This window comes from Cynocephalus volans, chromosome 3, assembly GCF_027409185.1.
Source record: "Cynocephalus volans isolate mCynVol1 chromosome 3, mCynVol1.pri, whole genome shotgun sequence".
Lineage (NCBI taxonomy): Eukaryota > Metazoa > Chordata > Mammalia > Dermoptera > Cynocephalidae > Cynocephalus > Cynocephalus volans.
The window spans coordinates 4,919,718-4,943,122 of NC_084462.1; the positions used below are offsets into that span (position 1 = coordinate 4,919,718).

Genomic DNA, 23,405 nt, shown 5'->3' on the forward strand with positions numbered 1-23,405 from the left:
TTTATGTTGGTTCCATCTCTTGGCCATTGTAAATAGAGCTGCGATAAACATTGGAGTGTAGGTATCCCATCGACATGAAGATTTCCATTCCTTTTGGTATATACTCAGCAGTGAAACTGATCAATCAAATGGCAGTTCCATCTGTAGTTGTTTGAGGAACCTCCATACCATTTTCCATAATGGTTACAATAATTTACAGTCCCACCAACAGTGTAGTAAGGTTCCCCTTTCTCCACATCCTTGCTAGCATTTGTTATTCTCTTTTGCATGTAGTCAGCCTAACTGGGATAAGATGATATCCCATTTTGGTTTTAATTTGCATTTGTCTGATTCTTCGTGATATTGAGCATTTTTTCATGTTTCTGTTGACCATTCGTACATTTTCCTTTGAGAAATGTCCATTCAGCTCTTTTGCCCATTTTTTAACTGGATTACTTGTTTTTTCACTGTTGAGTTTCTTGTATACTCTGGATATTAATCCCCTATCAGATGTGTACTTTGCAAATATTTTCTCTCATCCTGTAGGTTTTTTTGCTTTTGGTTGTTTCCTTTGTTGTGCAAAAGATTTCAAGTTTGATAAAATCCCATTTCTTTATTTTTTCTTTTGTTGCCTGTGCTTTTGGGGTCTTATTCATAGTGCCTTTGCCCAGTCCTGCCTCCTGAAGTGTTTCCCCTGTTTTATCTTAGTAGTTTTATAGCTTCAGGTCTTAAATTTAAGTCTTTAATTCCTTTTGAGTTGACTTTGGTATATGGTGAGGAGTACAGATCTACTTTCATTCCTCTACATGTGGATGTCCAGTTTTCCCAGCACCATTTATTAAAGAGGCTGTCGTTTTCCCAATGTATGTTCTTGGTGCCTTTGTCAAAGATCAGTTGGCCATAAGTATGTGTGTCGATTTCTGGGTTCTCTATTCTATTCCATTGGTCTGTGTGTCTGTTTTTATGCCAGTACCATACTGTTTTGGTTACTATAGCTTTGTAGTATGATTTGAAGTCAGGTGGTGTAATGCCTCTAGCTTTATTTTTTTGGTCAGGATTGCTTTGGCTACTTGGGGTCTTTTGTTGCTCCATGTGAATGAATGTTAGGATTTTTTTTTTATATTTCTGTGAAGAATGTCATTGGTATTTTAATGGGAATTGCAATTGAATCTGTAGATTGTTTTCGGTAGTATGGACATTTTCAAATGTTAGTTTTTTTCACCTTAGAGAGCTATTTCAAATAATTGTAGAGATTATAAAATGAAATATGTAAACTTTAATGTTTTACTTCTCTAGTTTTTGTGAAAATTTGAAGCCCTACTTTCTACAGAGTATGTTGTCATTCAGCTGTTATTCAGTTTATGTATTTGTTATTTGAATGAATTAATGTGCATATTCTTGCAAATAAGTAAATAAATAGTTAATTCTTCAAATCCATAAGCCTGGAATGTCTTTCTACCTTTTTTTGTCCTCTTTAATTTCTTTCAGCAGTGATTTGTAGTTTTCATTGTAGAGATCTTTCACCTCCTTGGTTAACTTATTCCTAGGTATTTTCTTTGATTGCTCTTGTAAATGGGCTTACTTTCTTGATTTCTTTTTCTGGATACACCAACAACAAACCAACAGAAAAAGAAATCAAGAAGCCTGTTTACAAGAGCCATCAAAAAAATAAATGGAATACAAAAATGCTAATGATTATTGCACCTCTAAGAGTTTTTTGATAGATTCTTTAGGTTTTTCTATGTATAGGATCATGTCATGTGGACAGTTTGTCTTCCTGGCTCAGTCTTGGTAGTTGGTATGTGTCCAGAAATTTATCCATTCCCTCTAGGTTTTCAAATTTGTTGGTACATAGTTGTTTATAATAGTCTCTAATGATTCTTTGTATTTCTGTGGTATTGGTTGTTATGGCTCCCCTTTCATTACTGATTTTTGTTATTTGGGTCTTCTCTTCTTTTTTTGGATAGCCTAGCTAATGGTTTATCTTCTCAATAACCAACTTTTGCCTCATTGACCATTCATATCATTTTTTGCACCTCTATTTCATTTAGTTCTGCTCTGGTCTTTATTGTTAGTATTGGATCATTCTTGATTTTTTTCTAGTTCTGAGGTGTAATGTTAGGTTGTTTATTTGAAGTCTTTCTATTCTTTTGATGTAAGCTTTTATTACAGTGAACTTCCCTGTTAGTACTGCTTTTGCAGCATACCAAAGATTTTGGTATGATGTATCTTTATTTTGATTAGTTTCAAGAAATTTTTTGACTTTCTGCTTAATTTCTTCTCAGACTCTGTATTAGTCCATTTCTGTTGCTTATAACAAGACACCTGAAACTAGGTGACTTACAAAGAAAAACAAAATTTACTGCTTACAGTTTCTGAGGCTGAGAAAACCACAGTCTATCTGGTGAAGGTCTTGGTGGTGACCCAGGGGTCTCACATTGCAAGATGGTGGAAGCAGAGAGAGCAGAAAGAAAGACAGACTCTCCTCTCCTTTTAAAGCTCTCAGGGCCACACCCCTGACCACCATTTTTAATCCATTCACTACTGCATGGTCCTACAATCCAATCACCTCTTCAGGGCTCTGCCTTTCAATTACCAAAATAGGATTTCCCACCCTCTTAACAGTCACAGTAGGGGCTAAGTTTCTAATACATAAAACTTGGAGAACACAATTCAAGCTTCAATGAGTTTTGGGGGGACATTATTCAATCCACTACAGATCCCTAGGTTGTTCAGGAACATGTTGTTTAATTTCCATGTCTTTGCATAGTTTAGAGAGTTTTGCTTGTTACTGACTTCTAGCTTTAATCTGATGTGGTCTGAAAAGATACTTGAAATGATTTCCATTTAAAAAATTTTATTGAGACTTCATTTGTGACATAACATGTGGTCTATCCTAGAGAATGTTCCATGTGGTGAAGAGAAGAAAGTATAATCTGTAGTTGTCGGATGAAATGTTCTGTAGATGTCCGCCAAAGCCAATTGGTCTAATGTGCTGTGTCCTGTGTTTCTGTTGATTTTTTGCCTAGGAGATCTGTCCAATGCTGAGAAAGGGGTGTTGGGTTCCCCCACTGCTATTGTATTGCAGTCTGTCTATTTAGGTCTAGCAGTATTTGCTTTATATATCCAGGTGTTCCAGTGTCGGGTGTGTATATATTTACAGCTATTATTTCTTCTTGCTGAATAGTTCCTGTTTTCATTGTATAATGGCCTTCTTTGTCTCTTCATGGTTTTTGGTTTAATGTCTATTTTATCTGATATAAGAATAGCAACTGCTGCTCATTTCTGGTTTCCTCACTCCACAGATGAGGTAAGTTTCTTGTAGGCAGTATATAGTTGAGCCTACATTTTGAATCCAATAAGCCAGTGCATATCTTTTAATTGGGGAATTTGATCCATTTATATTTAGGGTTGTTATTGAAAAGTATTGTCTTACTCCTGACATCTAATTTTTTTTTTAAGATGACTGGTAAGGGGATCTTAACCCTTGACTTGATGTTGTCAGCACCATGCTCTCCAAGTAAGCAAACCAGCCATCCCTATATAGGGATCCAAACCCATGGCCTTGGTTTTATCAGCACTGCACTCTCCTGAGTGAGCCATGGGGCCAGCCCCTAATTGAATTTTGATCACTTGTTTTAAATATTTTTTGTTCCTTTCTTTCCTTTTTATTGTTTTTCTTCAGTGTTTCTTGGTTTTTGAGGTGGTAAGATATTGTTTCTTTCTCATGTGTATATCTGTTCTACCAGTTGGTTTTATTCTTTCTCGTGTATTCATGGTGGTGAATATCATTTTTTGGATTCCAGATGTAGGACTCCCTTGTGGATTTCTTGTAAGGGTGGTTGTGAGGCAATGAAGTCCTGTAGTTTATGTTTGTCTGGCACATACACTATTTCTCCTTCATTTCTGAAGGACAGCCTTGCTGTGTATAGTATTCTTGTGTGGTAACCTTTTTCTTTTAGTAATTTGAATATATCACCTGTTCTTTTCTGGCCTGTAGAGTTTCTGCTGAGAAATCTGCTGTTAGTCTGATGGGGACTCCCTTGTAGGTGACTTATTGCTTTTCTCTTTGTCTTTGAGTTTTGCCAGTTTGACCATAAAGTGTCTCAAAGACAACTTTTGGATTGAACATCTTTGAGGATCTTTGAGCCTCGTGAATCTAAAAGTCTGTATCTATCCCAATACCTGGGAAGTTTCCCACTATTATTCCATTGAACAAGTTTTTAATGCCTTCTATTTTCTCCCCCTCTTGTGGAACACCCATGATTTGGATGTATGTGCACTTAAGGTTGTCTGATGGCTCTCATACATTTCCTTAATTTTTTAAAATTCTTTTTTCTTTTTTTTGACTACCTGGATTACTTCAGAAAGACTGTCTTTGAGATCAGAAATTCTTCTGCTCACTCTAATCTGCTGCTTAAGCACTTAATTTTGTTGAGTGAATCCTTAATTTCCAAGACTTTGCTGAATTTTTTTAATGATATCTATCTCTTTGTAGATTTCCTCCTTCATATCCTGTATAGTTTTTCTCATTTTGTTGTGGTGTTTGTGTCTTCTTCTATCTCATTGAGTTAACTTAAGATTGTTGTTTGGAATTCCTTCCCAATTGTTTCAAGGGTATACTGCTGTATAGGGTGTGGTACATGAGAATTGTTGTATTCCTTTGTTGGTGTCACATTTTCTTGTATTTTTCATATTTCTAGTATTTCTACATTGATGTCTGGTCATCTGGTAAATCAATTGCTTCTTCTCTTACTTTGAAGTGACTTTTGAGGAGAGAGACTCCCTCCTGTAGGTGTGTTTTATATTGACCATTGAGTAGGGTATTGTAGTATTAGTTCTGGGTAAAAGAAATAGTGTACCCTCTGTGTGGTTATTTTGGCTGTATTCAGTGTTGGAGTTGTGTGTGTGTGTGCCTCCGTGGCCTCAGCACTGGAGTGCTTAGTAGTTCCTTGCTGAGGTTAGTGACACTGTGTTGGGTCTTTGAGGGCACGGGCAAGCTTTTGAGTTCCTGGGAGAAGTGCCTGGGTGCCCTGTTGGTCTTTGGCTAGGGTCCATGACCCTGGGCAGGCTGGTTGGCACTTCAGCAAGAGTCCCATGACCCTGATAGGTGCACTGGGGTGTACTGGACTCCTCAGACTGAATGGATGGCCCTGAATGGGGTTTTTCTTTTCTCACTTCTACAGACAGAGGCTCCTCCTGGGTCCTTGCTTCCCCTACTGGGGGGATGGATTGTTGATGGCTGGAGGTTTTCTTCTGTACTCTATTAGGCTCTCTTGGGTTTCTGCACTCCCTGGGGGCTCTGCCTGTCTCTCCCTGGGTCAAGGAAGTCATGTAGGCTGCACATGTAGCTCCCACTCCCAAGTACACATCCACTTGGGCAGCATAATTCACCTGTTTTAGGTCTGAGACATGGGTCTATGCTCACTAGTTTCTTTTTGGTAGCTCCACTCATGACCCTCGTGTCAATGTAGTTGAATTGGCAGTGGCCGGGGAAGGGCCCACCATGGCTGGGGTGGCTTCTGCTGCAGTGGCGTAAGGGGCCCCATGTGCGCCCAGGGTAGCTGGAGCTGCAGTAGCGTAGTGGGGCTCACAAGGTTTGGGCAACCACAGCAGCAGCAGGGAGTGGAACAAACCTCTTTGTGGGAAGGTGGGCAATGGTCCTAGGACCGGATAATGGCACTGTCGACTGTGATGGTGGTGAAGGTGGGCCTGGTCTTTTGCCAGAAGAATGTGCCCTTTAGTCTGCCATCTTCCCACAATTCGCTTGTTTATTCTTTACATGGCCATGATGAGAATTTTCCAAATCTTTTTATTCTGCTTCCCCTTCGATTATAAATTACATCTTTAACTCATTTCTGTCTCCTCTCATTAGTATAAAGAGAGGAGTATAAGCAGTTAAGAGAAGCCATGCAGCAAGCTGAACACCTTGCTGAGAAATTTCTTTTGCCAAATATCCTATTTTGTTGCTCTAAAACTCTACCTTTCACAAAGTACTAGTACGTGGACATAATTTAGCCAAATCCTTTGATACTTTGTAACAATTATGGCCTTTCCTTCAGTTTCCAATAAAATATTCCTTACTTCCATCTTGGACCTCATCAGAATTGAGGATCAACTGAGATCAATTTCTACCAACATTCTGATCATGACCACTTAGATCATCTTTAAGACTGAGGCTTTCTCTATACCTCTTCTCTTCTGAGCCCTCACAGGAATCATACTAAAGACTGCACTGATGGCAATACAGGCTTTTTCCAGCATTCACGTCAAAAGTGTTCCACCATCTACCCATCACCCACTTCCAAAGCCATTTCCACATTTTTAGGTCTTTGTTATAGCATCATCTCACTTCTCGTACCAGTATCTATCTTAGTCCATTTGTGCTGCTATAAGAAAATACCTTAGACTGGGTAAACTATATACAGCAGAAATTTATTTCTTACAGTTTGAGAGGCTCTGAAGTCCAAGATCAAGGTGCCAGCACATTCACTGTGTAGTGAAGACTCCATTTTCTACTTCTAAAATGGCAACTTATTGTTACATTTTCTGGAGGTGAAGACATGCTGTGTCATATTACAGAAGGAGGAAAGGTAAAACAGGGCTCCCTTCAAACTTGTGGCCTTTGATAAAGTTGCTCACGAGGGGGAAGCCCTCATGACTTAATCACCTCCCAGAGGCCACAGCACTTATACTGTTGCATTGTGGATTAAATCTCTATCTAAATTTGGGAGAGGGTACCATCATTCACATCATAGTACAGTAACAAAAGTACATTGAAAGAGGATTGTCTGAGAAAACTTGAAACATATTCAAAGATAACAACGTGGAACAGTGTAAAAGGTCATTATATGCACACACACATGCCTGCACACAATATGTTATTGTTCATAGAGCTATTGAATTCATTCAGTGATAGTGTAAAAAACTTTAAAACCATGTTGAATACCTAAGGTACAATTTAAACTTTTTAAAAATATAAAATTTATTAAATAATACTGTGCCTTTTAATAAAACCATAAGGTTGTGCATCTAGGCACTCATGCATACACATATACACACACTTAAATTAACTGAAATAAGAGAAATTGTCATTCAATGATATATTTTTATATGATTTTTAAAATCATTATTTCAGTCATGCATTTCAGCATGTTTGAAAAATTAAAATATATAAATTGTACTTATTTTGTCAATATTATTCTGTATTAATCTAGTAAAAATTGATACATGAAAAATCATACAGAAATTTTAACTAGTCTCTATTAAATACCTATATTTTAAAACATAAATATAATTTTACCCATTTAAATTTAGATATTTAGGCCTTAACAAAAGCCAAATGGAGTTCGTTAGCTTATTCCACCAATAAAACAATGATTCAAGTTTAGGCAATTAATTAATGCTATACATTAATTTAACAGATTAAGATAGGAAAAAATACATACTGCAGCAGTGTGTGCTTTAAGAAATTATGGGAGAGTTTGAAAATCATGTCAAAGGAGATTTGTAAAAAACAAACAGAAAAACAAGCACAAAAAAACTACAACCTGTTATTAAGCAAGAATATTTCACAAAAATCATCAGGAAACACTGTTGGAGAAAAGGGGGTTAAGAACAGAAATGAATAAGAATATACAGATGACCCTTGAAAAATATGGGTTTGAGGTGTGCAGGTCCACTTACACGCAGATTTTTTTTCAATACATACTGTACAGTACTGTAAATGTGTTTTCTCTTTCTTATGACTTTCTTAATAACATTTTCTTTTCTCTATCTTACTTCATTGTAAGAATACAGTATATAAACCATATAACATACAAAATATTTGTTGACTGTTTATGCTATTGGTAAGGCTTCCAGTCAACAGTAGGCTGTGAGTAGCTAAGTATTTGGGGAGTCAAAAGTTATATGCACCCCTAATCCTCTGGTATTCAAGGGTCAACTATATTGAAAACAATCTTCTTTGTTTAGTAGCACTAATTAAACAATAACGCTCACATACACAAAATATCCTAAATTTTCATTAACGAATCGTTTTATTGTGAAATATATGTTTGGTCTTCATCCCCATTTTTTGAAATAAAACTCCTAAAATCCTTAGAATCTCCAAAGTGATGTCTTTTTGTATGCTAATGATTGATGATGGCTGGCAGCCCCTAGGTGGCTACAAGTATGGGGGCTGGTCATTGGAAAACCAAGGTGGGATTAGAGTATTGGGACTTTCAGCCCCACCCCACAACCTCTGGGGAGGACAGAGGGGCTAAGGTTAAGTTGATCACCAATGACCAATGATTTAGTCTATATGCCTATGTAATGAAACCTCCATAAAAACCCAAGAGGACTGGGTTTGGAAAGCTTCCAGATAGCTGAACACGTGGACAGTCCTGGAGGATGGCATTCCTACAGAGGGTATGAAAGCTCTGCGCCCTTTACCCCATATCTCACCCTGTGCATTTCTTCATCTGTATCCTTTGCAATATCCTTTATAATAAACTGGTAAATGGAAGTAAGTGTTTCCTGGAGTTCTGTGAGCCACTTTGGCAAATTAATAAACTTCAAGGTGGGGGTCATGAGAACCCCAACTTATAGCTGGTTGGTCAGAAGCACAGGTAAAACAACCTATAGCTTACAACTGGCATCAGAAGTGGAGAGGGGAAGCATTCTTGGGGACTAAGCCCTCAACCCATGAGATCTGATGCTAGGTAGATATTGTCAGGATTGAATTGGAGGACACACAGCTGGTGTCCACTGCAGAACTGATTGTTTATTTCATGCGTGGAAGAAAACACTCACACTTTTGGACAAAAAAGTCTTCTATGTTGATTGCTGTGGTGTGACAGCAGAGGGAAAACAGCTTGTTTTTTTCCTTTCACAAATATACCTTGTCGCTAAATTATAAAACATACCTATATGAAAAAACTAAAAATTTGTACTGAAGGTGTAATAACTAAAAGATAAAGGAATAGGAAGCCCCAAACTCTCTATTCATCACAGGAAAGTGGACTTAATAATGATTCATATACCAACTGCCTTTGTGAGGAATCCAGAAACAAGGTTCCTGAACCTCAGGCAAGCATGCAATGAACTGCATGGACGCTACATAGGAAAACTTGAAGCATCCACTTGACAAAGACCCTGCCCCTGGTAAGTGGTGGCATAACAGGAAGGAAACACACAACTCCCAATATCTCCTGGGGGAGGGAAAAGAGCAGAATGTCTGTCCAACATTCTAACTTTTCAGAGGCCTGCCCAAAGGACTGGTTTATGTGTTGCCTTCAGATAAGCACTGATGGAACAGAATGAAAGTTTAAGGGCCTCTGAGAAAAAAGAAATGATCAGTATAAACCAGTGTCTGCAGTAACAGAAACAAGACGGCCATCTAGCACCACAGCTTTCTGTAGGACAGAGTCTGCATTATCACACAGACGACTGGGGAGCTCCTAAGGAAAAACCAGCACACCTTTTCAATTAGGAGGTTACAAGCAAAAGCCTAGTGAGGACACATCCCCAGGAAAGGCTTTAAAGGTCTCCAGAATCTCTAGTCAAGCTGACTGGAGAGTCTCCTCCCTGAACAAAGCCAGTGGCCCAAAACTGACAGAGGTAGCTGATTTTTCAAATGGTGCATTCCTAACAAAAGATAACAAGATATACCAAAAGACATGAAAATATGGCCCATACAAAGGAACAAATAAAATCTGTACAAATTTACCTTGAAGAAACAGATATTTGAATCACCAGAAAGAATCACCAATAACAGACATAAGGATGTTCAATGAATTTAAAAGATAGCACACCTACACAACTTCATGAAATTACCAAAACCAAGTGTGAACAAACGGGGAATATCAACTAAAAGATAGAAACTACAAAAAAGAGTCAGAGAGAAATTCTGGAGCTGAAAAATACAATACCCAAATTGAAAATTTCACTGGATGGGTTCAACAGTAGACTTCATCTGGCAGAAAAGAGAATTAGTAAACTCTGGTTAATGGACATAAAATTATAGCCAGATAGAAAACAGAAGTTCTACTGGTGCACAGTCAACCCAGGAATCTATAATTAACAATGATTTACTTCATGTTATCAAATGACTAGAAGAGAGGAGATCAAATATTCACATCACAAAGAAATGAATAAGTCTTGCAGTAATGAATATGGTATTCACCCTGATTAGATCATCACACATTGTATATATGTATTGAAATAAACTCTGTACCCCATAAATATGTACAATCAATATGTGTCAATAAAAAATTAATAAAAAGAAGAAAAAAAAAAGAATCAGCAACCTCTATAGGACTAAAAAGAATGGAGAAAAGTGAAGACAGTCTATGGACTCATGGAAAACCATCAAGTACCAACAACTTATGCATTCTGGAGGGCACAGAAAGAGACAAAAGTACAGAGAACATATTTGAAGAAATAATGGCTAAAAACTTCCCAAATCCAAGGAGAGAAATGGACATACAAATTCAAGAAGTTCAAATAAAGAGATCAATACCAAGACACATAATAAAATTCTCAAAATTAAATAAAATTGTCAAAGGTCAAAGAATGAACCTTGACAGCAGCAAGAGAAAAGTGACTTATTATGTGAGAGGAAGCTCCTATGAAAATTATCAGATTTCACAGCAGAAACCTTGGAGGCTCACAGGAGTGGGATAATATATTCAAAGTGCTGAAAGGAAAAACTGACAATTAAAAATAGTGCACCTGTTCTAACAGTAGGGATCTTAAAAACAAACAACCCCCCCGCCCCCCGCAAAAAACATATCCAGCAAAATGGCTCCTCACAAAAGGAGAAATAAATTTTCCCAGATAAACAAAAGCTGAGTGTATCACCACTAGACCTGACCTACAAGAAATGCTGAAGGGAGTATTTCAAAGTTGAAAGAGAGAGCAAAGAGAAAGGACAGTAAACAAACAAACAAACAAAAAAAACAAACTTGAAATATAAACTCTCTGATAGAGGTAATTATATAAATATTGAATTCTGAACTGTTGTAAAAAGAGGTGTGAGTCAAGTTTTAAATCAGGTATAGAATTTTTTAAAAGTATATAATGCAATTATAAATGTATGTTAAGACATATGCAATATAAAAAGAGGTAATCCGTATCACAAATAACATAATATGGGATTGCGAGAACAGAGATATAAAGGACTAGAGACTTTACAATAGATGAATTTAAGTTGGTATAAAAGAATGCTATAACTTTAACATGTTTTATGTAACTGCAATGGTAACTACAAAGAAGATATATAAAGAATATGCACAAGGGCCGGCCCTGTGGTGCACTCGGAGAGTGCAGCGCTTGGGAGCGCAGCGGCGCTCCCGCCGCGGGTTCGGATCCTATATAGGAATGGCCGGTGCGCTCACTGGCTGAGCGCGGTGCAGACGACACCAAGCCAAGGGTTGTGATCCCCTTACCGGTAACAAAAAGGACAAAAAAAAAAAAAAAAAATGCACAAAAAGAAATGAAAAGAGAATCAGAATATGTCAGCAAACAAAATCAAAGAAACACACGATGGCAGCAAGGGAATAAAAGAGGGACAGAAAAGCTACAAGACACACAGAAAACAATCAACTGTAGCAATACTAAGTCCTTCCTTATTTGTAATTACTCTAAATGCAAATAAATCAAATGACTCAAAAAATCTATCATCTGAATGAATAAAAAAATAAAACAAGATCCAATTATATAGTGTCTACAAGAGATTCATTTTAGATCCAAGGACACACATAGGCTAAAAGTGAAAGAATGGAAAGAGATATTCATGCAAATGGGATCCTACAGAAAACAACAGTGGCTATACTTATATCAGACAAAATAGACCTTAAGACGAAAACTGTTAAAAGAGACAAAGAGCAATATATAATGATGAAATGGTCAATTGACCAGGGAGATGTAACAAATATAAATATATATGCATCTATTACTAGCTAGTTAGCTCACTTGGTTAAAGCACAGTGTTATAACACCAGGATCAAGAGTTCAGATCCCTGTACCAGCCAGTGGCCAAAATAAAATAAACAAATAAATATACATGCATCTAATATTAGAGCTCCCCAATATATAAAGCAAAATTAACAGAATTAAAGGGAGAAAAAGACAACAGCATAATAACAGTAGGAAACTTCAATGGCCCACTATTACTAACTGACAGACCAATCAGACAGATCAAGAAAAATCAATAGTTAAATAACATTATAGATCACATAGAACTAACACATCTAACAGCACATTAAAAGGATTATAGAAAGATACTTTTAAAAGTTCACAGAAAAATAGAATGAAAAAATAATATTAATCTTCCCATGAACTTTTGAAAGTACCCTTGTACATGACCAGGTTGGATTCACACCTGGAATACAAGGTTGGGTCAACACAGAAAATCAATCAATGTAATACAAATGTCTCTTACCATCTGTAAGGGATTGGTTTCAAGACTTCCCAGGAATACATAAATCCACAGATGATCAAGTTGATTAAATAAAATGGCATAGTATGAGCATATAAACTGTAGACATCCTACTGTATACTTTAAATCATCTCTAGATTATACATAATAACTTATACAATGTAAATCCTGTGTATATAGTTGTTAAACTGTATTGCTTATGGAATAATGACCAAAAAAAAATGGTCCTACATGTTCAGGGCAGACACATCATTCGTTTTTTTCCCCAAAATATTTTTGATCTGTGGTTGATTGAATCAACAGGTGCAGAACCCATGGATATGAAGGGCTGACTGTACAGCACATTAACATCATGAACTATAGCAACCACATGATCACCACAATTGATGCAGAAAAAAACTATCTGACAAAATTCAAAACCCTTTCATGATAAAAAAAACCACTCAACAAACTAGAAATAGAAGTGTCTTAGTCTGTTTTATGCTACTATAAAAGAAGACCACAGACTGGGTAATTTATAATGAACAGATATTTAATTCTCACAGTTCTGAAGGCTGGAAGTCCAAGATCAAGGTGGCAGCACCTTACCAGGGCCTTACTGCTGCCTCAAACCACGGTAGAAGAAATCACACAGTGGAAGGGCAAAGAGAGGGCAAGAGAGAGCAAGAGGGACAGAACCCAATCCCTTGATAAGGGAATTAATCCATTCATGAGGGAAGATCCCACATGAGCCAAGCACCTCTTAACACTATTACAACGGCAAGTAAATTTCAACCCTGAGTTTTGGAGGGGACAAAGACTCAAACCACAAAAGAAAAAAACCTCAGGACATTGGATTTGTCAATGATTTTTTTGAGATGACTCCAAAAGCACAAATAAATGAAAAATAGACAAACGGGATTACATCAGTCATAAACATCAAAAGAAATAATTAAGACAGTGAAAAGGCTACCTATAGAATAGGAAAAAGATTTTCAAATCATGTACATGATAAGAGGTTAATATACAGAGTATATAAGGAACTTCTGCAACTCAATAATAAAAAAATACAATGATGGGCAAAACACAGGCAATTGTACATAGAAGATATAACAAGCATTAGTAAGGATGTGGAGAAATTAGAATCTTGGGCCAGCCAGTGGCTCACTTGGGAGAGTGTGGTGCTGATAACACCAAGGCCATGGGTTCGGATCCCTATATAGGGATGGCTGGTTAGCTCACTTGGGAGAGCGTGGTGCTGACAACACCAAGTCAAGGGTTAAGATCCCCTTACCAGTCATCTTTAAAAACAAAAACAAAAACAAAGAAATTACAAGCTTTATGCTCCGTTAGTGGGAATGCAAAATTATATAGCCATTATGGAAAACAGTATGAAGATTCCTCAAAAAATTAAAAATAGAATTATCACAGGATCCAGCAATCCCACTTCTGGGATGTATATAAAAGAACTGAAAGCAGAATCTCAAAGAAATATTTGTAAACCCATGTTCACTGCATCATTATTCACAATAGCCAAGAAGTGGAACCAACCAAAATGTCCATACACAGATGAATGGATAAATAAAATGTGGTATATACATACAAAGAAATATGACTCAGCCTTAAAAAAGAAGGAAATCCTGTCACATGCTACAACATAGTAAATATCTCATGGACATTATGCTAAGGGGAATAAGCCAGTCACAAAAGGACAAATACTGCATGATTCCATTCATATAGTGTCTAAAGGAGTTGAAATCATACAGGCACAACACAGAAAGAGTTTACAAAGGCTGTGAGGGGTGAAAGGGTGAATTAGTGCTTAGTGGGTATAGAGTTTCAGTTTTGCAAGAAGAAAAACTTCTGGAGATCTGTTGTACAATAATGTCAATATACCTAACATCACAGAACTATAAACAAACCATCCTTACTAAAAGACATAAAAAAGATATGATCAGAGAATGACAAACAATTCTTATTATAAGATGTGGTAATATAAAGACTTCTGTGACTAGAAATTCAGAGCCATTCAAACAAAAGAAACATGTAAGATTTCAATAAAATCTGACTGTGTCATGTGTAAGAACCAACATAATTGTGAAAATAAAATGGAGTGGTATGCCAAACTACATATGAATCCAATATGATACATATAATCTAAAATTTTAAAGTCAATCAAATGTAATACCTACAAAAAGATATACACAAAAATCCAAATAAAGAGAGACATAAAAAAATTTTTAAACAAGAAAACACTATATCTAAAAGGAATATGGTATCTTGCAATCATGCAATGAGTCAGGCCTTCCAAAGAAAGATAAAACAAACAAACAAATAAACAAAAAACATGGAGCATGAAGAAAGAAAATTTCTGTTTCAGACTAAAAACCAATTATAACCTAAAAAAAGATACCATGGTATATATACAGAATTAAAGTATGTAATATACTGGCCAACCATCAAAACAAAACAAAACAAAAATAAACTATAATATAAAATAGCTCCTAAAATACATTAAAAGAAAATTGAGCAAAGTATGAAAATCTATTTTATATAAATGCTTCCACAAAATAATGAAACCTATTCAGACTCCAAAGGAACTAGAAAATGGAAATACAAAAGGTTGTCATTTTACCTAGATTTCCACAATGTAAAAAGAACAAAGTAGCAAGTTTTTCTTACATGAGGGAGAAATCTCATATGGTATTGCTGGGAGAAGGAAACTTTGCCACTGGGGCTAGGGAAGGAATCTTGCCAGGTCTGGCAAAATCGGAAATGCACCATCCTTGAAGAAGTAATCACTCTTTCAACTGCCCAACCTGGAGGAACCCTCACATATCTGTAGTGAAGGTTGTAAGCTCAGAGGCAGCCACTATGGCATTCTTAAACAGCGAAAAATTGTGAAAGACCCATGTGTCTTCATTCAGAGAATGCTCCAATGAGGATGTAAAAGAGCAGGCTATCTGATTTGTAACATGAAAACGTGTAATTTCAAAAATTTGCAAAATAAAATATCAAAGAAGAATATTTACTAAAGAATTTTTTATAATATCTCAAAGTGACATGTAAATGCATCTTGACATTTTCATTGACTCGTCACAGAACAACAGTGGTTCCCCACTGAGACATGAGGGAAGGTAGAGAATGGGACAGGAAAGGAGATGCTTCATGTTTCAGGGCAACATCTTTGTTTGGACTCTTACCACAAAACATATATGAGTTTTCAAAAAGTTCAGGAAAAGTTTGTATTATCTTTAAATTATATTTTTCCACGAACTTTTTGAAATATCCTCACATATACATTATGTACTGTTTAAAATAAAAGAAACCTAATATTTAATAATAGCTGGTGGAATGAAAATTTGGCTCCATCTTCTCTGATGACAAAGAAGTTCTGCTCGCACGTCTGTGAAAAATTATAATCTTTGCTTAAAATCCCTGCTGCCTAAGACTATCTGCAAAAACAGCACAGTGCTTGTGGGATGCATGTACTGAGAATGGCTTACTGAATCTCCTGCTGTTAGACATTCAGATAGATTTCATATTTTAAAATCGAAGATGGAATAAAAAATCCTCTATCACAGAAGTCTGTATCTAGCTTTCTATTCCAGTCCCAATCATTAAGATTTTGAAGTCAGAAACACAGTGACTCATTTACTTTCAAATGTTTCATAAAAACAGGCAGAACAAATTTTCTCTTATAGGCCTCTTTTTCCAGAATTTATCAGGTACTTGTGCACATTAATACATGACTTCACATATACCTTCTCTAATCCTGGTCTACAGAGAGCTGATGGTGTATCCAGATGTGGCCCCTAAACAATCCCTGCTGCCCAAAAGCACTGAAACCATGGGGCCCACACCCCATCTCCAATTTATGTCGGAGTGAAGCCCTACCCAGGACTATGCCCAGTGGAGCCTCTTTACAAGTTCCACATTTCTGGGTCTTGGTGAGATGGAATTTAAGTGGAGATGAGAGGGACTAAAGGAAGACATGGATGAGTGAGAGCAAACATGTCAGGCAGGACACTTCAGAGTCAGAGATTAGCAACTCCAATGCCCACATGTCAGAAAGGAATCACACAGAACAATCAACTGAGAATATCACTTTACCTGAGTAAGAGCCATTCCTGACTCCTTTTCATTCCTCTTCTTAGTCTTCCGGGCTTCTTCCTCAGGTAATGCGACAAATCCTGAATGTCAAGATAAGCAGCTGAATGCTTACAAACACACCCTCTTCCTGTACCACAACTACACACACAGGGAAGACTTAACCATGTAGAAAGATGGTCCTCTGCTGCCCACTGCACCAGAGGGGATGCAGGGACAATAAATTCCTACAGGAAAGCCAACAAATGAGTTTTGACCCCTTTCTGCAGATCTTGTCCCCTGCCTGGTGAAGCCCCCACACATGCTGCAGCAGAGGGTAGCTGGGCTGAACTGAGCTCCCCTTCAGGGCACAAACCCAGCCCTGACCAAACCTGATGCAAAGCACAGACTCACTTATCCCTCCATGTATCACAGGCTAATCTCAGCCATCAGAAAAAAAGTTCACCGAGTCTTGGGCTCAATGCTGGATACAGATTAAGGTCAACTCTAAATATTATTAAGACAGGTACCCAAACTGACCATGTGAATGAGAATCTCTGGTAAAGGAACACAAGAGAATATTTGCAAAAATGCCTCAGTACTCTGGACCAGCCCATGGCTCACTCGGGAGAGTGTGGTGCTGATAACACCAAGGCCATGGGTTTGGATCCCATATAGGGATGGCCGGTTCGCTTACATGATGCTGACAAGTCAAGGGTTAAGATCCCCTCACCAGTCATCTTTAAAAAAAAAAAAAAAAAAAAAAAAAGCCTCATCACTCTACTGTGAAGCCGGGGACCAGAACCACTGAGGGGCAAGCCCAGCACACCTCCCACCTTCCGGCTCTGCTGTCCGCCTGGGGCCTTGATATTCACCAGCATCCAGACAGTGGGAGGTGAACGAGCAGAAATAAACATGCGGAGCAGGCAATATAGACCATAAGTGGAGGTGAGGGTGTGGCTCAAATGTTAGTGTGGGAGTGTGTGTGTCACAGAAGTCTCCACTGAGGTGATATCAGAACAACAACCTGAGGAAGGAAAGGTGTTTGCCACCTGTAGCTGAAGAGCCAGAGAATTCTAGGCAGAGGGACAGCCCAAGTGAAGATCCTGAGGCAGGAGCAACTTTAGCCCCAGGAAAAAGACAGAGGCTTATGAGGTTGGAGCAGAGTGAGAGAGGAGGACACAAGCAGGAGATGAGGTCAGAGGTACTGGGGGAAGCAGGTCAGGCAGGGCTGGGGTCTCCAAACATTTCTCTCCCACCCTTCAATAGATTTTGACAATGATGTATTTCCTCACCTGTTTTAAGCAAATATAATCTTTTCTTTATAAATACTTAAAATACTTCTAAGTACACCAAGGTCCTGGGTTCAATTCCCGTACTGGCCAGCTGTAAAACAAACAAACCACTTTTTAAAAATGTAATATTATCTGCATTGCAGGTATATCCTTAGATCTTCAGTTAAGCTCCAGGAAACAGAGGGTCACCCTTACCTGAGATGTACAGGACTGCAGGAGAACACCTTTGGGGGAGCTCACGGAGTCACTTTTGGACATATGAAGGTGAAGATGTGTCTTAAATGTCCCAGCAGAGAGTTGAGGAGACAACTGGACACAGGATTCTAGAGTTTAGAAGAGAAGTTTGCAGGGGAAATGGAAACACGTAGGTGGTGTTCAAAGCCATGAGAACAAATGTCAAGGAAAAGCAGTGGGTGTGAACAGAAACAAGGAAACAAGGAAACAAGAAGAGTTTCAAGGACTTAACTGTGGGTCACTCAAACATTCACAGAGCAGGGTTCAGGAGACACCAGGAAAAAAAGTGTCCCTCAGCTCCCCAGCTACATTATGACTGTGTGTGTTGGAGGAGACACAGAGAAGTAGAAAGTAAACACCAGGGATCTGGGAACAAGGAAGCAGCAGCTGCATCTTCCCAAGGACAGTACATATTTAAGTCTTTGTACTGCAAATCACTGTGGCATTGCTTGCGCTGATTGTTGGAAAAATCTTTCCCTAAATCATGACCTTCCCATAGACCCACCCACAGCAAACCATCCCTAATGAAAACCATCTGTCAACCGAATCTTAGGCCCCATTGTTCCCCTTCTGGACGGAGACACTCTTAGAAACTCCCAGGGATCCTACACACTTCCCAGATACTCCATAATGATCCCCTCTTCCTGCTATGAAATCCCATATGCTCCCCAATAACTCATAAATTCATTATGGAATAATACATATAAAGATACCCAAGGATTCAATGACCCAAGATGCCATAGTTCATTCATAATGACCCCACACCCAAACACTGGCACCACCAACATCTACTAATAAAAAAGAGATGTCTCCAGTGATGTACCTGCCCCAAAGAGACCCCAACATCTTCCATGGAAACACTCCAAACTGTCATCTGTATTTTCCAAAATCCATGTGAAATCTTCCTGATTTACAACCCAAAATATATCAAAATAGCAAAGGTATAACCAAAAATTATCTCTGAAATTTTGCCCACAATTCTTCTGTGGCTTGTATGGTGATTCTCACACTCCCAAAAGACATAGAAACCACCATACAGAGTAGATGCTGTGGTGCACCTCTGGGATCCACCCCTCAGGACCAAGATGCCCATCCTCCTCCTGCCCTAGCTTCCTGTTGGTTTTCTACTTAGGCCTTAGTTCTAACTACACTGCAGGATAATGTTTCTCTCTGCCTAATTCCACTGCCTTCAGTACTCTTCATATATGATCATGAATTTCTCAGTAAATCCCTACATGTAAATCTCAGTCTCAGCATCTGAGTCCCAGAGAACCTGAGCAAAGACACTATGGCATTCCAAAACCATTGATGCAGGTCCACAACCACACATAAACCCACTTCCAGGTGTTCCAGCCAGACCTAAGACTTTCCTTTTAGGAGTCCCACACAGTCCTTGATCCCACAACTGCACTTGGGACAGGTGCACATACCATTCACTGGGCTCATCCAGAGGCCCACTCTTGCTTCTTCACCCCTCCTGGAGAACTCTAAGGGCTCCTCTCCACTTTTCCCCAGTTTCCTACCTCTCTTCCATACATGCATAAACAAACTGAGCTAAAAGTTACTGGGACCTATGGGCACATGCAACACAGTAGTAATGAACACAAACTGCAAACTGAAGGACCGTTGGTCTTCAGCATGGAGACCATGAAGTTGGCCCTGTTGGGAAAACTTGCCAGCAACTGGGGACAACATGGAGTCTGGTTTAAAGGCAGTTGGGGGTTGGCTGGATTGAGCTCAGCGAGGACTTCATAGAGAAAGACAGGCTCCAGATATTTCTATACACAAAAAACAAACTATCTGAAAAAAGAAATTTAAGAAAAAGTCCCATTTAAAATAGCGCTGAAATTTAGCTCAACAACACAGCTCAAGTACAGTTCCCACAGGAAGTTCCCCCATTTTAGAAGTAAGCAAAGGGCAAAAAATTAGTTCTGGCCCACACACACCACCAGCGCCTCGGGCCGCCCAGAAACCTGAGGCGTGGAGCTGGAGACCAGACCTCCTGCCCACAACCAGGCACACCACCATCGCCAAGGAGCATGCCAAAAACATCACTTCCATGGGGGTGGCCCATCACAGCCATCACAGCCACCATGGCTGCCGCAAAAGTGGCTAGATATCACAACCACTACACAGATGGTCCGCCAGCCACTGGAGTGCACTGACGCAGGGAGAGTCACCAGCAGAGACCAAAGAAAAGAATAGGATGCCTCTCTCCACAAAGCCCATTCCACAGTGACAGAAGAGGCATCTGTTCTATGATAATATTGGGGGACCTGAACATATCTTTCAGCATTGGACAAATCATCTAGGCAACAAATCAACAGTAACCATTACTCTTTCAGAGGGAGAGAAGAAATCTAGTGTTATCAGTGGTGGGAGGTGGGGGGGAAGAGGGATAGGGAGAGATTGGACAAGGGGCATAAAGAATAAGTACAATTTGTAACAATATACATACTAGTAATATTGATTTGATCAACATATGTCAACACTGAATCCCAAAAATATGTATAATCAACTATGACTCAATAAAAAAAAAAAATTGAAAGGGATAAAACACCTAGGAATAGATTTAACCAATGAAGTGAAAGATCTGTACACTGAAAGATACACATGAAAGAAAACGAAGAACACACAAATAAATAAAAAGGTATCCATGCTCATGGATTGAAAGAATGTTGTTAAAATTATTAAAATGTCAATACTGGCTAGCTAGTTAGCTCAGCTAGTTAGAGCACAGTGTTATAACACCAAGGTCAAAGGTTCAAAGCCCCATATCGGCCAGCTGCCCCAAACATATATATATAAATAAAATGTCCATACTTTCAAAATCTATAGATTCAGTATAATCCCTATCAAAATTCCAATGCCATTTTTTCACAGAAATAAAAAAAAAAATCCTGAAATTTGTATAGAACCACTAAAGACCCAATATAGCCAAAGCAATCTTGAGAAAGAACACAGCTGAAGGCATCACATTTCCTGACTGAAACTATATTTTAAATCTATAATAATATATAACAGTATGGTACTGGCATAAAAACACATAGACTAATAGGGCACAATAGAGAGCCCAGAAATAAACCCTTAAGGGTCTTCAAAAAGTCCATGGAAAGATTCATATTATCTTTTAGTTCCATTTTTCCATGAAATTTTTGAAGTACCCTCATATATCTGATAACATGATTGAAATTGGGCAAAGAACCTGAATAGATATTTTCCAAAAGCACACAAATGGCCAACAGGTTTATGAAAAGATCGTTAATCATCGGGGAAATGAAAACCAAAACCACCATAAGTTATCACCTCATACCTCTTAAGGCTATTATCAAAAAGACAAGAGATAAGTGTTAGAGTGTAGAGAAAAGTGAACTCTAGTACACTCTTGGTGGGAGTGTTAATCAGCACAGACATTATGGAAAACAGTGTGGAAAGTTTTTGAAATATTAAACATAGAACAATCATACAATTCAGCAATCCCATATCTGGGTATATATCCAAAGGAAATGAATTCATTGTCTTGAAGTGATATCTGCACCCTCATGATAACTGCAGCATTATTCACTATAGCCAAGATGTGGAAACAACTTAAGTGCCTGTCAATGAATGAAAGTATTTTTAAAATGTGGTGTATTCAAGGGTACTTCAAAAAATTCATGGAAAAATGGAATTAAAAGATAACGCAAATACTTCCATGTACTTTTTGAAGACTCCTTGAGTGTGCGTGTGTATATATGTATTCATACGTATACATATAATGGGATATTATTCAACCATAAAAAGAAAAAAATCTCAGGGCTGACCGGTTAGCTCACTTGGGAGAGTGTGGTGCTGATAACACAAGAATCAAGGGTTCAGATCCCTGCACCAGCCAGCCACCAAAAAGAGAGAGAGAGAAAAAAGAAGAAAATCCTATTATTTGTGACAACATAAATGAACCTAGAGAATGTTATGCCAATAAGGCAGACACAGAAAGACAAAATACTGTATGATCTCATTTATGTGTAGAATCTAAAAATGTCCAACTCCTAGTAGAACGGTGGTTGTCAGGGGATGGTGGGGGCGGGAAATGGAGAGAAGTTGGTCAAAGAATACAAAGTTTCAATTATAAAATGAAGTTCTGTGGAATCTAAAGTACATCTTGGTGACCATGGTTAATAATACTGTATTGTATTCTAGAAATTTGCTGAGAGTAGATCTTAAATGTTCTCACCGCACACACACTATAACTACGTGATGCATTAATTAACTTGACTGTGGTAATCATTTCACAATGTATATATATATATTAAATCATCAGATTGTACACCTTAAATATATACAATTCCTATTTGTCAATAATACCCCAATAAAGCTGGAAAAACCATAAAGCATTGTGGAAAGTTTTTGAAAAATCTAATGATTAGATTTTTCTAAAAATCGAAAACAAATGTAAATCAAAGTTAAACAAAATGACAATATCTAGTATTTAGAAATGAATAACACGAGCTGATTATAGGATGCCATTAATTCTTACTTCAGAAGGTAATAATTTTTAATAGAAAAGTATAAATTGAACAAAATAAAATTTATCTCAAGCTTCAAAAAGAACAATGAGTTAAATGTAAAAGAACTACAAAGAAAAAAGTAAATCCATTACAAAAAGTTAAGAAGACTTTTAATGGTCCTTTAAAGACATATCTTGTAGTGAAAGAATCAGTCATTTCTTGCTCCATTTCTCTCCTCCCCACAACCCCTACCCCATCCCAGGAAAGAGGGTGACCCACAACTGACTGAATCAAGTCACAGCCCTCTGACTGCATAGGGAATACAAATGGAAGTAATCTTCTGATACAAATAAATACAAAATACACCGCCTTATAGAGAGAAGTTTGGTAATTCTCATCCTCATCTGTACAATCTAAAAAATCAAATTTTAAATTAGATTATAAAGCCACAAGACAATATATTATAACTTTATCATTCATATCCAATCAACTCACCACTCTGGATCCGGGTCTTCTCTTCACTACTATGTGTTTCCCTCTCTCATTCTGTAAATCTATCCTATCTTTTTTTGCTTTCCTGTTTTCCTTCTCGGTTTCCGCTCACTTTGTGCCCCTCTCCTCTCCTGTTTCTCCCCTTCTTCTCTCTATTCCTTCTCTTCTACTTGTTCTGCCCCATTCTTGCTACTTATTTCACCTCTTGTTGCTCTTTCTCCCCAATTTTTCTGATTGTCCTAAATCTCTACGTATTTCTGCCTCTTTCTTCTCCCACCTCTACTCCAGGGTGCTCGCCCTGTTACATTTCCTCTTTCCATGTTACACCTCCTTTGTCCCCTCTCCCTGGCACCCTCAGATCCCTATGCTAACTCCATGCTGATTCTCCCCCATCAACTGCTCCCTCCTTCAGTCCCAGCACCAAGG

General features: G+C 38.1%; 1 protein-coding gene across 1 annotated transcript in view; it reads right to left on the bottom strand.

The window, feature by feature from the left end:
* The window catches only part of LOC134372936 (zinc finger protein 160-like), a 32,538-nt gene extending 14,721 nt beyond the window's left edge, over positions 1 to 17,817 (bottom strand). Inside the window, exons 1-2 of the mRNA XM_063090278.1 lie at positions 17,767 to 17,817; positions 16,496 to 16,575 (exon numbers count right to left, since the gene is read on the bottom strand). Coding sequence (XP_062946348.1) covers positions 16,496 to 16,510 — 15 coding nt within the window. The 5' untranslated portion in view covers positions 16,511 to 16,575; positions 17,767 to 17,817. The remainder of the gene's footprint in view (positions 1 to 16,495; positions 16,576 to 17,766) is intronic.
* Positions 17,818 to 23,405: the final 5,588 nt, after the last annotated feature.